Below are 18,717 nucleotides of genomic sequence, written 5' to 3' on the forward strand. Positions count from 1 at the left end.
GATGCATCTGTTCAGGGGATACTCTATAGTCCGTCCAGATCTGGTGCAAGAATGACTCACAGCTCAAGGATGCAGACCACACCACAAAGATAGCGTTGTGGCCTTGCAATGTAATTATTGTTTACGTATGCAGTTGTTCAGAGTTAATGAAATAATGTGAGGCCAGTGTCACAGACAACTGGAACTGTGTTTTTATATCAGGTTTTGGAAGCTTAAAATTGTGTAGAGGTGCTTGAGCTTGGAAAGCCTGCTAAAATCCTTTTCAAAGTTACTGCAGGATGGAAGGAATCAAACATGCTGCATTCTCATCCTGTCTGCCAATGAGGAGTGGACCCTGAAGTAAACACTGCACCCAGATGTTTATTCCATTTTTGTTTTACTTCTCCCACTAGAACCTAGTAAGGAACAAATATGCATGAAATATAAGCATTTAGGACCAGGGAGTGAGCTGAGGGCCATGCTATTTGGCAGTATGGATGCATCCTGTTAATTTGGTTACTCTTAGATCCTAGCTGAAAGCTGACTGGATGTGGACACGAGGCCAATGCAATAGTCTTACCAGCCCAAAGTCCAGGGCTTAAGTACAGGTCAAGCACACTATGTTAAGTCTTTTATATTGTAAAATATGCATTGCCTATCATAATGCTCCCAAGTACCTCAGTCTTTAACATGTTATCCTTTTCTGTATGAAAATATTGTTATTTCTTTTTATTTAGCAGGGAACTCAAGCACAGACAGCAGAAAGAAAATCCCCATATTTGATTTAGGTGCCAAAATGTTAAGTGTGAATACACTCTATCAGTAAGCGGCTGCTTCCTAGAATGGATTCCTGTGTGAAGAGCTTTGCTTCTATTTACAGGACACAAGGAGAGCAGGCTCAGTGAATGGGAACTGTGAACATAAGTGCATGTATCAAGATGCTGTCTAGAGCTAGTTGAAAGGGAAATGCAGAAGTCAGAGGTGTCTTAAGTCATATGCACTATGCAACTTTTGGACTTTGCTCTTGGTTCCTATCCCTCATCTTCTCCTCACTCTGCTACAACTAAAAATAAAACACGCAGTTGTTCTGCAGGAAAGATTAATTGCAAAAAGTATTCATATGGTAACCATAGGATAATAATTCTCCTCAAACTGTTGATGTTTCTCCCTGCTCCAGAAGATCTTAATTCCTTTGTGAAATAAATAAATAAATAAAAGTTAGAAAAGTGACATTTCTAGAACAGGTCCTGTAAGGTCAACTCTTCGTTGACACAGTGGGATTCAAAGCTTTCCAGTTCAGGAGCAGACAAGAAAAAGACATCGTAGGATAATGGTAAGAACACTGCTATCTGTGTCTTATTCTATTCCCTGCAACATCCTATCTTTAGGTGAACATAAAATTCCCTATTAACTCCTTAACTGATGTCAGTCTTAGGCTTTACATTAAAATGTGTTCTCTTTATGGACTACCTACAATCTTTCTTCTCAAACCCATGTCTCCTAATCTCCTATGTATTATCCCACATCTTTTGTCCCTCCATTACATCTTTCGCTCTATTTCTTTGCATGTTTCTCTCCTCTGACTTCTATTTCCCCCTCCGAACTGTTCTTAAAAATTACAAGTATGAGTAGCGTGAGGTAGTGCTGTTATTTTAGAGAATGTAGGTAGAGAACTTCAGAGGAGAAATAATTGTCTGAAAAGTTCCTTTTTTCTTCTTTTTTTTTTTCTTTTCTTTTTTCCCCAAGAGTCTGGGGCAATCGCAAAGGCTGCTGTAAAAGGTGAAATATGTAGGGCAGAGCATTTAAAGAAACAGATGGGAAAAGAGGTGAGATAGCCATGTACAACATACGGTTGTATAGTTTTGGGGCCAGTAATTAGTCAAACCATATGGATTTGTGTAATATAAAATTACCATACAGCTGTGGGTCAGTAACTTATGAAAAATCTCTATGTGCAGGCTGTCATAATTTTATTGGGGGATAATTTTAACTAATATTTAAACCAATGTTAAATTCAAGGCCATATTTACTTTATAAAAGGAGTAGAACCATCACTAGAAAGGGTGTCAATAAGTTGAAAGTAGAAGAGTTGTGCAATATTAACAAGTATGTTTTAAAATATTTTATGACTCATACTTTGCAAATTGTCTGCTTTAAAATTTAGGAGTTACTTCAATCACCATTCAGAGGGCAGAGTTAATCTTTCAAGAATAATAGCTATTCAGGACAGAAAGTTTAAATTTAAGTTCTTTATAAAGCACTTCCCAAATGCTCTGTAGGGTGCTGGAAATGAGCCTTGGTCCCTATATGCCTTTATAAATGAATCTGGAGAGGATACTACAATCCATATATACAAAATATAGCCTGGCATATTTCAGTACTCTAAATTGAGTAAGTATCTCTCCTTAAAAATTATGCATTTTGAAGATATGTCTTTATATCTCATTAATATTTCAAGGGAAATGCTCAACTATAGTAGCACAGGAAGAGGGAACAGGGTACAATAACAGGCAGTTAAGGAGCTTGACAAAGAACCATTTTATTGTCACAGTGTCTGTTTCAAACAAGAGAATGAAAATCCACAAGAAGTTCTAATAATAAAATTATAATGAGTTATGAATACTGAAAGAAATTGTGAAGTTAGTTTCTTTAGGGAACATGCAGCAGTGGTACTACATAAAAATGTTATCTAATAATTTGTACTTTGTGAGCATTTAATGTGATTCCTCACATTAGCTAAAATGAATGAGAATTCTAGAGAAACAAAAACATTTGTAGTACAGTTACTGAAATATGTTATGTATGTGAGCCATGTTGTACTTGAAAGATGGAGACTGAAAATAGTTTTTGCCTCCTGAAACTTTTGTTTTCTAAGTATCTATTATTCAAAGTTATTTTAAAATGTTGTTGTTTTATCTAAATTCTCATAGAAAACAAATGCAATAGAAAACTTGCCTGGGATCTGTTCCCTTGTCTTGAACTGCTGTAGCCTGCATTACCAAAACGTGCATGGTTTTTCCGCTTTCCCTCTACTATAGGAAGGTACTAACAAATAACACTAGAACTAGAATATGGTTCACCTAAATTTTAGTGTTTACACTATACATGTCTACACCTAAACTATACGCTTAGTGCCTGCTGTAGTCAATAGAGATGGAGATAGTGCAGTTGGTCTAGTTGAGACCAACATTTGCTAGGCAGGGTAATGGTACAGAATCCATTGGCAGCGCTGACCAGAACTACCCTGGGAGCTTATGAAATGCCTCAAATTAAAGATACCTACATTTTCATCTTTGAAGCTGTATCCCTCCCCATTCCCGATAGGGTGAACTGAATCTGTCCTGGTTATCACACACAGCCAGGAAATTGAACAAAGGAAGAAACTGTGTCTGTTCAGAGAATATTATAGCACTGTGGCTGTTGTGGAATATCACTATTCTATTATTCTTGTTTAAATTCATCTTCTACCTATCTTGGTGTGTCTTCATTTCTGCTCTGCAAAAATATTTGTCTGTTTCCACCAATCCAGCAAATAAGCATCTGGCCATAGAATGAACCAACATTTACTGCTATCACATTATTTATTTTTTTTATGTTGTCTTCTGCCTATGCCTGGTTTTCAGTCTGTAATTGGTATAGTTGATTTTTACATTGATTTTTGCACTGCCTAACACAATGGGACATATTTGTGAGTAGTTCTTTACATACTACCACAAAAAACGTGATTAATAATGTAGATTTTTCTGACCCTGAAATCTACAGCCTGTTTAAATCCTGCATTTATTTGTTTTCATTTACTTAAATCAAAAGTAATAAATTTATGACTATTCACAGTTCTAAGTGCACTACTGCATTGCTGTTAACACAATAAAATCACATCAACATTACAGTAAATTCACCAATAAGCTCTTCATTGATCATTTTGGTTTTCTGCAGCTTCAACAGAGTTTAGAATCTCTCTTTTCTCTTACATGTAGTGTTGATTTTATTTATTTCTGTTTCTTCTCCTTTCTGCTCTTTTTTTTTTCCCTATACTTGACAGTTTTCTGTGGCATCTGAGAAAATCATAACTTCCTGAACCTGTGTAACAGAGGTTTAGTCTAACACCCTGAGGCCTCCAACAGAATTATCACTGTTATGTGTGCCTAAGTTATTTAGCTATACTATGAAAGGACTCCTCTCAGATCTTATATATGTATATATATGTAGTTACTGTGAAAAGCCTACAGAGAAAAAATAAAAAAGTTATAAAGTTGGTTAGAAAATTATAGACCCTTTATGACCTGTAGACCAGTTAGACCATTTATGGTCTCTCTGTTTCAGTAATGTTTCCAGTTTCCTGCTTGCTTTCTCATATCATACTAGTTTAATAAGGCACTTGCTTATTTCTTCTTTTTCCAGTCATGTAACTATTTTATCAGTTTGTAGAGAACAAGTATGGTAGTTGGTATGACAGTTGAGGAAAGGACATTATATCTGCTAAAAACAAAAAAAAGAAAACAACATATTTAAAGATGAACGAGGGACTAAAATTACATCACCTTTCTACTGACAAGTAGAGAGATGGAATATCAATAAAAAATTGAAGTACATACAAAGGTTAAGTTTAATATGACTCATAATTTACTCCTAATTACTTACTGATTACTTTCTGTAAAGATAGACATCCATCATAATCACTTTGACCTGCATAATCCCGTAATACTTATAATACCACTGACTGCCTAAAGTCAGTGGGTGTCCCTTATTGAGAATATATATGGAAAAATGTCCCTCGCAGGAGAATGATGCAATACCTGCCATATTTCATATTTTTCTGAAGTTCTTACATTATTTTTACTCACATAAGTACACTTGCAATCTGTGGTTACTGCCCCACTACTCTAGTGAAAAACTAGTATTTTATAAACATCCATAAGTTTATTATTATCCGAATTTTTTTAGCAAAACAAGTTATACTTTCATCCATGATGACAAAGACTATGACTTGGCATTTTATTACATGTTTAAGGATGTATTTATGACTAGTATACTTTCCTAAAGCTTTGTGCAGTGAGCTTTTGTTGCAGTGTTCTGCTGCAATTTGACAGTCAATTGGATTGATGAGTCACTCCTTTTCTGCCTGTTCATCTTGTTTTAATAGCTCTAGTCACTCCAGATTCTCAACGACTAGACATCAACACCCACTATCAATTTGGGAAGAAAAAAAATCACAATTAGGAATTGCTCTTATTACATTCTCTTTTAGGAACTCTTATACTCCCTGTCATTATATTATTTAATTTATTTATCTCTAAAATAGAGACTTAAAGATAGTAGAACCTTCTGTTCTACTTTCTCTGATTTATTTACAGATGAAAAATTGACATGTGTGTTTAAAAATATATGCAAGTATCTATATAAAATATATGCATTGTATATAAACATATATACATATAAAATATTAAATTGAATTCCTGCTCACATTCAAGTTCAAATTCTCACCTGCCTGCATGTCTACACCAGATAAGAAAATGTAGTGATGTTAGTCAGTGGTGCTAACTGATGGATTGAAATGGTATGCCTCTATTTTGATGTTGCATTTCATCTCACCAGCACTTTCTTGCTCTCAGGCTCTACCCTGACAAATGTCCGATGTCCTACTACAGTGGAGTGCACACTGCAGTTCACAAAGCAGCTCTCATTTCTTTGAAATCTTATCCTATCAGTATGACAGGACTACTGCAGGGGCTTGCTGGGCGCAAGAGGGCTGTCTTTACACCAGCTGGTGGATGCTGTGGCCACAGTCCGATGGAGCCGGTATTAGAGGCTTAGCAGGACAATCTCATGGCTTTATTCCAGTCTGTAACCCAGATTTCTTTCCTTTAAAAAGAAAAGTTTGTGGAAAAGGTTGTGGATAAGAAGAATCCTGGTGCTTATCCAATTCTTGTCCAAGGAGGGGACTGGACCATGAAGAGAGGTGAGAGATATATCAATACAGATATAACTAAAGAAACAATCTGGTTAGTCAGCATCAGGAAGAAGATTTGCAGGACAGATTTCATGCTTATGCAGAAAATGAATGCTTCTGTCTGACAGTTGCCCAAAGTCAATGTTAACAAAGAGGCCAACTGGTACGAGTACATGATGAAGATGAGAAATAACCTATTCTAAAGCCAAATGTGGCCTTCTGCAGCAATGACGCAAAAACCTCTGTAATAGGATTTTTAAGAGCCTCTGGAAAAGCTCTGACTGTCAGAGTGCACTACAGCAAACCCCACAGCTTTTCTCACCGAAGCAGCCTAATATGTAACCTACTTAGAAGGTGAATATGGCAGTGAGCTTGTGGAGCCTTTTTGCATCCTAAGGTATCCTCTGCAGTCAAGCATGCCTGTGTCAGGAATCAAAATGCGGTGAATATATTTCTCTGTATACCTTGGTAAGAGGGCAATGCATAAATCTCTAACCATCTCTCCACAATTCATGCTGCTTATTTCCCACCCTCCAGAGGACCATGTGGTGTCAGGTCCAAACTGCTGAGACTGACATGCAGAAAAAGATATAAAATGGAGTTCAGGATGAAAAAGACTGCAAGAGTGCTTGTGAACTGTGAAGTAAATGATGCTTGATGACATAGCCTTTCACTCCCACTACAGTTCATCGGGGTTTTTGCTAGTCAAGCACTGCTTACTTGTCAAATTCCCAGTCTCTGTAATTTTTGGCACCTCATCCACCTCATCCTCTTCTGCAAGCTTTGTTTCCAAAAGATAATCACACTCCCCAAAGTAAAACTAACTTTGGAGAGGTTTCTCCATTATAGGGAGCTTAGTCCTCCATATTCTAAAGTCAAGGAACAGCCAACCACAAGAGAGGGTATGGAATGAACAGAGTTTTGCAGAAATTTTGGCTAATCTTCATCTTTGATGTGGAGGGAAGGTATCATCAATTGGCAGTTTTGTCATGTAGGACAGGTGTTAGACAGGAACCAGGAAAATAGCAGCAAGTGAAGACTTTGTTTCACCAAAAGTTCTCACAACTCTGCAAATTTCTTAGACTTGCTCTCTTTCATTATTCTTCAAAGATAAAGCCCCTTGGAGAGCAAATATTGGCCAATTTCATATACATTAAGTACTCAAAATTATCTAGAGCAATTTAAATCACCTGTAATGATGGAAAGACTCCCATCAGTACACTAACGTAGTTGACTGTTGAGTCTATATAGCCCAGCCCACTTTTAGAAGTGTAGGAAACATTATTGTGTGAGATATTTCTTACTCAAACTTGGCTTCTGCTATCAAATACCTGTTCCGTTTCTCAGTAGTCTACTCAAAGTAACAAGAGGCCTCACTCCATTTGGTGTTTCTGTCAGAATGGAAACAGACAGTGATGGGACACTGGCAGATTGTCCTTCATACAGCAAAGACCATTTAGCTTCTCCCCTTCCTTCACTATTGCTTTTCTATTACTACTTGATGACTGGAGGTCTAATATTCAGGTTTAAGAAGAGCAGAGTCACAACTCCTGACTCCCCAAAGCACATGAGGACCTTTAGGACCCATAATCAGGTGTTTAAATATATGTTAAAACAGAATTCAAAAATATTTGTCAAAAAAGAAATGATGTTTATGAATTATTTAGCTCCAATAGCCTTACCATAAGACAAATGTTTGAGGTCATTACAGAATCAGCAGAAAAGGCTGTGAGAGAATCTGAGAATGACATTGCTGCCCATCTGAATTAAGATACTTAAAAATTAGGAAAACAGACTTTTTCTTCAAAACAGTCTTGACTCAGTGACAAGAGTGATTAGCAAAACTGGCTACGGATACAATCAATAGGTTTTAGGAAACCAACAATAAAGTAGAGAATACACCTACTAAAGAAGGTAATATACCTAAACAAAGAGGTATAGCTAAAAGAGATGATTTAAAGCATTATGTTGAATCTGTCCATTTTTTTGAAAGAGGTTATGCATTATTTATTTCTCTGTACTAGCATCTTTAAATATTTAATATAAATAAAATTAATATAAAGACTCCAATCTTTAACAGAAAGTCTTTAAAGTAAGATTTTCATAGACAGATTATGCCTGTTGTCCTGACTGTCCCATTGCCCTTCACTTTTAGCAGACAAGATCTGTAAGTTTTCAGTGATACTTCAGAGCTTCTGGTTTTACTCTTTTTCAGAGCAAATAAATTAGTTCTTGGCATTTTTGTGATGTTCGCGTTTAGCAATTTAATAGTACTTTCTTTCTGAAGTATATGCAAACCATAAAATAAATGATGGATGAAAAATCAATATTCCAATATGTTATTGATTTTGTATACCCAGAGGACCTGACACTTAAGTAGCTAAACTGATTTGTCTAGTAAAATCCTGTTGGTCTTAATCAGGATTTTGCTGCTTCTCCTCTCCTACGTGCAGAAAATCCTTTTACTTTCAAGATCAAATCAGTTGAACTAAAGAAAAGAATTTATTGCTTTGTCAGAAATAATCACCCAGTTTTCTTCCTAGGTTGTTTTCTTTTTTAATCTAAGCTGTCCCAGTACTTCTCCATTCCATATGGGAATGAAGAACAGTCTAAACCTTATAAAAAGAAGTAGACTTAAAATGCAAACAAACTTAGTATAGTTCTCATTGCCTCCATCTAGGGTAAATTTAAGCAATCATGGGCTGTAGATCTGTAAGAGGAATCCAAATTCATGTATTCAGATCTCCGATGTTGTAGGATTAAGTTTAGTATGATTGAAATATGTTTGTTCTCATTAATCTCCAATTAAAGATATCCTAAAATCTCTGTTGATGATAACTTCCAGTGGTTCCACCACCTTTTTCTTGAAAGATTTTTCCAGTTTAATTATTACTTCTGCAGAACCACTGCAGTCAAAACAATTTAGAACAGAACAGCACTAGGGCAAAACAGGGTTTTTTCTTTAATTACAGGTTTTGAGGTTTTTCTTCCATGACAAGTACCTAATCAGAAATAGTGATCTGTGTGTCATTAAACCAAATGTGATCCCATGATTTGAATTAGGAATGGCTTAATGCTCATTAAAACCATTTTGTTTGTATTCTTATAGCCTATTAAATTTGAGAAAGCGTGTTCAAAACAGTACTAATCTCATAGGTGTGGGGTAAGTTTTCCTCTCTTCAAGTTAAACAGATGACTTCATGTAGTTCTGTTGAGAGTGAAAGCTGGCAAGCAATTAAGGTTTTAGTTCATGACTATGTATATTTTTCACAGGTAGTTGTTTATGTAAATAATAATAACAAGAAATGCAGAGAAATATATGACATAGTGGAAGATGAAGAGGGTTGCAGAGGTCTTTTATTTACACAGTATTTTATTTCACAATCCTAAATAAAGCTGTATCATATATGAGGTTTTCTCTTACTGAAGGCTAATCATGCTTATGAAAAGAAACTGATGGCCACAATCTCCATCCCAGATTGTGTAATCACAGAGTCACAGGATAATTCAGGTTGGCAGGAGCCTCAGGAGGTCTCTCGTCCAACCTCCTTCTCAAAGCAGGGTCAGCTATGAGATCAGACCATATCCATTTGGGTCTTGAAAACCTTCAACAGTGAAGACTGCCCAACCTGTATGGACGAACTGTTCAATTTTCTTGACTGTCTTCATGGTGAGGACATGGCACCATTAAAAAAAAAAAAAATTGTTTGTTTGTTTGTTTGGACAGGCCCATATGCAGGTGTATACTAAGACTGCTCCATGACAGGATTGATGTGTTAACAGAACAGGAGATATTATTTTGTGGTTGGGTCTGTAAGCAAAGGTCACAGCTGCTTCTCTGTTTACTGAAGGAACAGGGGGAGAGACTGTAGATAGTTTCTACACAGCTGTTTTCTGTTTAGACTTTGTTGTGTACAGGGGCAGCTGGCGGATTGGTTGAGATGTTCTGGTAAGTTTTACTTGCTTTACAAGTTGCAGGATGATCATCCATGCTGAGGGTCACTAAAGTCAAGGAATGAGATTTTTAACGACTCAATGTTTTTTGTAAAAAGGCTAGAGAGTGCAAGACTGGTATGAAATTATGCAGCTGGCCTGCATGCAGTGATGATATGTGCTAAAAAAGCCTATAGGGACTAATGATTTCTGAGAAGAAATCTAGGCCTAGAGCTCTTCCTGTAGGAAGACTGTCAGCAATTAGAATTAAAAAGACGTCACTTCCACATTCTTCTTCATGCAATCTTAGCATCCATGGAGAGTCTATGGGCCTTCCAGTGCTGAACTGACTGGGCTGCATTCAGTAGAATTCAGCCAAAAAAGACTTAAAAGTATGCTTTTCTGCCTACTGACAAATTATCTATAATATTTTAGCTGATTCAATCACCTCTTCTTCATCCCTGAGCTGATTTCATCCAAGGACTACAGTAACTTGAGAGGTCTTTTATTCTTGTCCGTATTGCCATCTGGAATGTATTATATTCATTTTCTTCATACTAAGATGATTTTATAGGACCAGTACCTATTCCTATTGTTGTTGTTGTTATAGATTAGCAAGGCATCTTACTGGATAAACAGAATTCAGGCACTCCAGAAACTGCTGGATTAGATGTTTAATATGTAATTTAATAAAACATTGTGGCAAACTCAGACTTAAGCAATATTAGAAAATACATAGCTGAGCATAAGTCAAAGACTGTATTTGTTACGTTACTAAGACTTCCTGAAATCAGAATGACAAAGATTTTAAACTGTCCTCTTTACTATGGAAGTAGACAGTGTTATAGAAATCATATGCTACAGTTCTAGCTTTAAACATGAATAGATTCCATATATAAAAAATTTCAAGCATTATAACATAACTTTATTAATATGCATCATTACAATATGGCCTTCACCACCACCAAACAGCTGTATCAAATAATCTGTATTTTTGTTCTTTCTAACCTAAAGATTAATGCATTTACACAGTTCTTAATTTTAAATCAGGGGCAAAAAGATAAATAAATATGTCTCTCAATCAAATGTAAAAATTGCTTCATATATCTTATGGCTTCATAAAACAAGCAGGGGATTTAATACATCCAGTTGAATTGTACATTATTGTACAGCAGCTGCTCTGCTACACTTAGATACAAATTGAATTGAAATTATATCTTTTTTAGTTCAATTAACAGAAGCATTGCGTTCATGATGTTTGTTTCCACTTGGTTCATTGCTCTTCTGTTCCAAAGAATGAATGAATCCTAAAAGAATTATTTCCCATGGAATTCTAACCTTTTATTACAATCCAAATAGTTAGTTGGTAAAGCTTAATAATTATGTTGATTCTTTCTGTAGGGATATTTAAACTTTAGATTTTAATTTAATTTATTACCAATGAAATCAGAGTAGGGTAATAAGAAAATACAAACAAATCTTAAAATACCTCCCCCACCTCTCGCTTCTTCCTGGGATTAACTTCACTCCTGATTTTCTCTCCCTTCTCCCCCTCAGCGGCACAGGGGGACGGGGAATGGAGGTTGTGGTCAGTTCATCACACGTTGTCTCTGCCACTCCTTCCTTCTCAGGGGGAGGACTCCTCACACTCTGCCCCTGCTCCAGCACGGGGTCCCTCCCACAGGAGACAGTCCTCCACAAACTTCTCCAACCTGAGTCCTTCCCACGGGCTACAGTTCTTCACAAACTGCTCCAGGGTGGGTCCCTTCCACAGGGTGCAGACCTTCAGGACCAAACTGCTCCAGCGTGGGTCCCCCATGGGGTCACAAGTCCTGCCAGCAAACCTGCCCTGGCGTGGGCTCCTCTCTCCACGGGGCCACCGGTCCTGCCAGGAACTTGCTCCAGCATGGGGTTCCCACGGGGTCACAGCCTCCTTCAGGTGCCTCCACCTGCTCCGGCGTGGGGTCCTCCACGGGCTGCAGGTGCATATCTGCTCCACCATCAACCTCCATGGGCTGCAGGGGGACAGCCTGCCTCACCATCATCTTCTCCAGGGGCTGCAGGGGGATCTCTGCTCCGGTGCCTGGAGCACCTCCTCCCCCTCCATCTTCACTGACCTTGGTGTCTGCAGAGTTTCTTACATCTTCTCACTCCTCTCTCCAGCTGCAAAAGCTCTCTCTCTAAGTGTTTTTCTTCTTCTTAAATATGTTATCACAGAGGCGCTGATTGGCTTGGCCTTGGCCAGTGGTGGGTCCGTCTTGGAGCCGGCTGGCATTGGCTCTGTCAGACACAGGGGGAGCTTCTAGCAGCTTCTCACAGAAGCCACCCCTGTAGCCCCCCGGCTACCAAAACCTTGCCATGTGAACTCAATTATTCCATTTTGTTAATAAACTCTTCGTTTTGTATTTCATTTTTGTATATTCCATACAAGTTACTTTTAACAACAAAGGCTTCTTAATGTCTTTTTAATGATTAACTGAATGCTCTTTATAGCTTTTGAGTTCATCTGTGAAAGTAAATCAAATTACTAAGTTCAGAAGGAAATGGTTTGGACTGTATATGGAAACATTTTTTAAATATTTTGTTTAAGATTGTAAATACAACATTCTGTACTTCCAGTAGAAAAGTGTCTGAAAAAAACTACACAAGTACCTAAAATAAAGAAAATATTAACCCAAATTAAAATACAACTTCTAATCTTTGATGAAACTATCATGTAATTTCACAGGCTTTTTTTACACTTTATGGAAGATTGGAATCAAGTGTTACAAGATCAGTTGTTGTAGATAGTTATGCCACTGAACTGTAAGAAAACATCATAAAGTTAGAGCATACTGTTATCCAGACTTGCAATACTGTGATTTTATAGGGGCCATTTAGTTTGGTTTTGGGGTTTTTTTCACTTTTCTTGGGGAGGGAAAAAATATATATATGTATATATATATACACATGCATAGATACATATTCCAGGGACTACTTTATCTAAAGAAACAGAAAATATTTGTTAAGATATTGGAAGTAATCAGAAAATAGTATTAATTTTTTAACACTGGCCAATGCCAATTTTGTATACATTTTGTATACATTACCCTATTATTATGTCTCATCAGGTGCTACAACTATTGAAAAGTATGATCTCAGAACAAATATATGGATCCAGGCTGGAGTGATGAATGGCAGGAGGCTTCAGTTTGGTGTTGCTGTCATCGATGACAAGCTGTTTGTCATTGGAGGCCGGGATGGTTTAAAGACATTAAACACTGTTGAATGTTACAATCCAAAGACCAAGGCTTGGACTGTGTTACCACCAATGTCAACACATAGGCATGGCTTAGGTAAGGAAAAAAAAAATGTTTTAAAAAGACGTCACTTTTTTCAGATTTCAGATAAGTTTGGGTTTTTTTGTTTGGTTTGGGTTTTTTTAATTAGCATTATCCATACCACCGTCAGCATTGTATCCCTGCTCTCTACTCAAAGGAATATATGTTTGGTGGGAGTTTTTATTATTTTTTTAATTTAAGCAAAAGGTAGTTATATTGTTTCCTTGAAAAAAAAAAAGTAGTCTTTCTATTATGTATATCACATATATACAATAGGAAAACAGCTCTAATTTATTAAATTACATAAGTAATTTTGCGATGTTTCAAAAATATCCTTTTTTATTCTTAACTGTAGGGCGATGAGATTTTCTCACTTAAATAAAGAATTTAGAATCTATAGGACATACTGACCAGAATATAACTTGTATAAGGTATAGAAAAGTGAACTGTTCATTATCTGTTCTGCTAAAATCACCTGGTGTGATAGAATCATTACATAATCATAAAAAATAGAAATGGAAAAGACATGCTAGGTTATCATGTCCATTGCCCTGAGTTACAATCAGCAGCAAGTCCTTTAATGTACTTCTGTACCAGTATCTCACAAAATGAATGTGCTTTTCCTCTCCCCTCCCCCCACCCCCATCATTTGACACTTATGTCATAATATGCATTTGTACGGTGGCTGGCATAATGCATTTTTGCTATTAGACATGACTTGCAATAAAAAGTAGTGATGGGAATCTATGTCAAATGTCATCATGACACTAAATAGCTCTGTGATTTGAAACTGTTTCCTAAGTTTAAATTTAATTATAATGCTTCAGAAATACATGTAATGTCCTTCTTTTACCAGTGTTCCAGAATTTTACAGAATCTGTTATTAGTTTCAATGCTGTTCCCAAGGGTGGTAAAAATGCAACAACTTCAGCTATAATACAGGAAAGTATTAATAAAACATTAGGGAATGCTTGGTAGAGAAAGAACTTTTCCCAGTGACAAGAGAGATGGAGCCATGATTGAAACCCATTTGTTGTCAGCTCAAAAAATATGTATAATTTTGGATTGATAATTCCACAGATTCTTTTTGTCAATAGATTTTAAAAATACCTTTGTAATTTAAGTAAAGCTGTTCAGGAATGTTGAGGTTATGACTGGAGAAAAACTGGTATGTTTTCTACAGGAGAAAAAAGGGAGCACACAAGACATTTGACCACTTGAGGGTTTCTTAGTTTTGTGTGGAATCACTTTTGAATTTTTATAGCGCAGAAATTGGGGATTTTGGTAAACAACATGTAAAATGAGGAAATAAGTATAAACTGGAATTTTATTGGTGATGATGAAAATGATTAAATGCAGTTGTTTGTGAAGCAGTAGAGATGTCTTCTTTTTCTTTATTTAGAATTACATAAGAATCATGATATATTATTTCCTGAGAAGCTTAGCTAATAGAATTTAATTGCTTTTTTTTCATTTTAATTTTTTTTTTTCCCCAGGAATCACATAAAGTTATTATTTTAGTAAATGCCCTTTGTAATGAGAAATTAATCTGCAATAAGAATTTCTTTTTAATTAGTTTTATAAAATATGTGTTATGTTATATCCATGTAGTGGTAATGCTAGAGCTGTTTGAATTTGATTTTGTATAAAAAGTTAGAAATAGGAACCCATCCTTTAGACTGATGTCTTTTTGTTGACAACAAGCAAAAAAATTTCAGATGTACCTCATTGTAACCAAAATCACGGCCAGGCAATACAATTAATTTTATTCCCTCTTCATATAATCTTCAACAGAACTATGTGTGTAGAAGTTTCTATTTGTAGAAATGAAAAATGAGAAAAGGAAAACTGACAGATCTTGTAGTGAAAATACGTAGTGTAGGAAGTCATATGTTTAGGCAGTTTCAGCACTGTCAATGGAAGGTGAGTGGAAGCTATGGCAGTGGTAGTGTTTGGAGTAAGTGGTGCTAAAGTACAAAAAAGAACAGGTAGACTGTGGGATCCAAAACTATTATTTCAGCTAACAATGATTCTAATATCTCTGTCAAGTAGGCCATAAAAAAATATGGAATATGAAAGAGTAATAAGAAGCCAGAAAGGCAGTGAAAAGCAGAAATTAAATATGGGGAAGGTGAAACCTGAGAAACAGAAGGACGAAATCAAAACCCATATAAGAAAGGCTAAAAAGACACTTAAAGAACAAAACGGGGAAAAAATGTAAAACAGATTGTGGATTATAAATTCAACAAATAAACAGGAAAAGTGGGTGCAGAATTTCTCCATAAAAAGATTTGATAGGCTACACAGAGAAGGAGGAGGGAGAGAGGAAATAGGGAATCAACGGTAGACTAATTTTAAACTTTAGATATCAAATCCAGTGGAACAATGGTTTTTTTGTTTTTTTTTTTTTTTTTTTTAAAAAGGAACCAAAGGAACCAAACAAAAGATTGATACTCAGCTTGTCTTTCCAAAGTAAACAAGTTAAGTGTCTCAGTGAGAAAATTAGTTTTCCAGTATAGTTAAGGGAGAAGGGCAGTCTTTTCAGGTAAGTGTCCTAAATTGTCTTGCCCTTTCCATGAACTATGTAAAGAGTTCCTAAGCTCCTCTTTTAGGCTAGATTTACACTGCTTGCTAAACCTAGACTTGAGCTCTGGGCTTTGGCTTTGTAGATATACTGATCTCACTATCCATAGTCAAACATATATTTGCAAGATGATCAGCATGGGAAGAAGGATAACAGAGCATAGTACTACCTAACAAACTCCTGTGCAGCTTACAGTGCAGGCACTTTACATATTTTTCCTCCTCCCCTCTTGGAAGAGAGTATTATGCCTGTTGGAATTGTCTGGGTGAAAATGCTATAAATGCTATAAAAATATTCATTGCTGATGGAAAAGCCTTACATTTATTTATATAGCATATAGGCCTAGGGTAGATGGAATTCACTCTACTCAGAGTGAATGCTCCCAGAGGACTTAAAGAGTGTCCAGTCTCAGTTTACACAGTGAGTTATGGCTTCAACCCATTGTTCTGAACCAGCTAAATACGTAATGTAAATGTATTCCTAAGAACATAAAGTTTATGCTTAAAATTAGACAGAATGAATACCTGCCTATAATATGATTGTCATGAAACTGGTATGTGCAGTAATGAATATCTAGAAGAGTAAGTTCAAGAATCGGAAGTGGAAAGAAAATACGAGAAGTTAGGGAGTTGTAGGATAAAATATCCCAGAATATCTTTGACATCGATAACAAAAATATCAAATAGCATTATGTGTTTGCACAAAGGTCTATTTCTACATTTCACGGAAAGAGAATGACCCACCCTGCTTCTTAGACCCAGACTGATTTTCCACTTGCCTACTGCTCTAGAATCCAAGGTACAAGGCAGTGGGAGGGGGGAAAAAAAAAGATTAGATGGGAAAAAAGCAGAGATAGATATGTAATATTTAAGTAGTAATGAGAAATGTTTAATAGAGGAAAAGTTTGTGGAGAAACTGAAGTATGAGTCAAAAGCTGTTAAGTTAAAAGGGAATAGGTAAAATTAAATCTAACAAATCAAAAATAAGATAGGACTCTCAATTTATTTTGGCCATAATCAAAGACAGGATTACACTCTTTTTGATCCATAAATAATAAAGGGACATAAATACATATATGTGCATACCAATTAAAATATATGATACATGTGTATATATATGTATACATGTGTATGTCATATAGATCATGATGTAGCTGTGTGTATGCATATATACATATATGTATACACACATGTATCTGATTAGTCTAAACTTATTGCAGCTTTTTTCTGGGGACATTATTCATAGCACTAGCAGTGCTTTGGTCCATAATATAGAAATAGTAGCATTTGGAATCATAGAATCATAGAATGGTTTGGGTTGGAAGGGACTTCAAAGACCATCTAGTTCCAACCCCTCTGCCATGGGCAGGGACACCCTCCACTAGACCACGTTGCCCAAAGTCCCATCCAGCCTGGCCTTCAACACTTCCAGGGAGGGGGCATCCACAACCTCTCTGGGCAACCTGTTCCAGTGCCTCACCACCCTCACAGTAAAGAATTTCTTTCTAACATCTAATCTGAATTGACCCTCCTTCAGCTTAAACCCATTCCCCCTTGTCCTGTCACTACACTCCCTGATAAACAGTCCCTCACCATCTTTCCTGTAGGCCCCTTCAGGTACTGGAAGGCCGCAATTAGATCTCCCCGGAGCCTTCTTTTCTCCAGGCTGAACAATCCCAACTCTCTCAGCCTGTCCTCATAGGAGAGGTGCTCCAGCCCTCTGATCATCTTTGTGGCCATCCTCTGGACTCTCTCCAACAGCTCCATGTCTCTCCTGTACTGGGGCCCCCAGAGCTGGACGCAGTACTCCAGGTGGGGTCTCACAAGAGTGGAGTAGAGGGGCAGGATCACCTTCCTCGACCTGCTGGTCACACTTCTTTTGATGCAGCCCAGGACACAGTTGGCTTTCTGGGCTGCTAGCGCACACTGCCGGCTCATGTTGAGCATCTCATCCACCAGCACCCCCAAGTCCTTCTCCTCAGGGCTGCTCTCAATCCTTTCTCCACCCAGCCTGTATTTGTGCTTGGGATTGCACTGACCCACACACAAGACCTTGCACATGGGCTGCTTGAATTTCATGTGGCTTGCACAGGCCCACCTCTCAAGCCTGTCAAGATTCCTCTGGATTTTTCAGCTTGTAAGTTATAAACTACCCTTGACTTCATAACAAAGTTAATTAAACCAGTTTATCTGTGTTAGAAGAATTCATTTATTTCCAAATCTGTGTGCCTGTAGAAATTATGTGGGTCCTTGCCTTGCATTGTGTCGTGGTTTAACCCCAGTCAGTAACTAAGCACGCTGTAGACGCTCGCTCACCTCTCCCACCCCAAAGGGAATGGGGAGGAGAATGGAAAAGGAAAACTCATTGGTTGAGATACAGACACTTTAATAGGATAACAAAGGAGGATATTAATAGCAATAGCAATAGTAATGAAACAAGTGATGCACAAATCTTCTGCATGACATGCAGAAGGAAAATAAAACACCCAATGCCCAGTCTGTTTCTGAGCAGCGATCTCGTGTACTGGATAGCTTCCCCAGTTATATATATGGAGCATGACGTCATGTGGCCAGTCTGGGTCAGCTGTCCTGGCTGTGCTCTCCCAGCTTCTTGTGCAGATGGCAGGGCATGACAAGCTGAAAAGTCCTTGACTTAGTGTAGACACTACAACTACCTAGCAACAACTAAACCCATCCGTGTGTTATCAACATTATTTTCATCCTAAATCCAAACCACAGCACTATACCAGCTACTAAAAAGAAAATTAACTCTATCTCAGCCAAAACGAGGACACATTGTCAGCAGTTATAATGTATGCGATGTCCAAGTGTGAAGAAGTTTAACTGATAGCTGAATTCCAAATGCAGCTGCATACTTGTCACTACATTCCTGAAACAGATAATAATAGGGAGGTTTGAATGTTTATTGAATACTTTTCTCTTAGTAATTTT

General features: G+C 37.1%; 1 protein-coding gene across 1 annotated transcript in view; it reads left to right on the forward strand.

Moving 5' to 3' along the window:
• The window catches only part of KLHL1 (kelch like family member 1), a 260,797-nt gene that overhangs the window by 201,228 nt on the left and 40,852 nt on the right, over positions 1–18,717 (forward strand). Inside the window, exon 7 of the mRNA XM_054806173.1 lies at positions 12,973–13,197. Coding sequence (XP_054662148.1) covers positions 12,973–13,197 — 225 coding nt within the window. The remainder of the gene's footprint in view (positions 1–12,972; positions 13,198–18,717) is intronic.

The sequence above is a fragment of the Grus americana genome, chromosome 1 (assembly GCF_028858705.1).
Source record: "Grus americana isolate bGruAme1 chromosome 1, bGruAme1.mat, whole genome shotgun sequence".
NCBI classification, from domain to species: Eukaryota; Metazoa; Chordata; class Aves; order Gruiformes; family Gruidae; genus Grus; species Grus americana.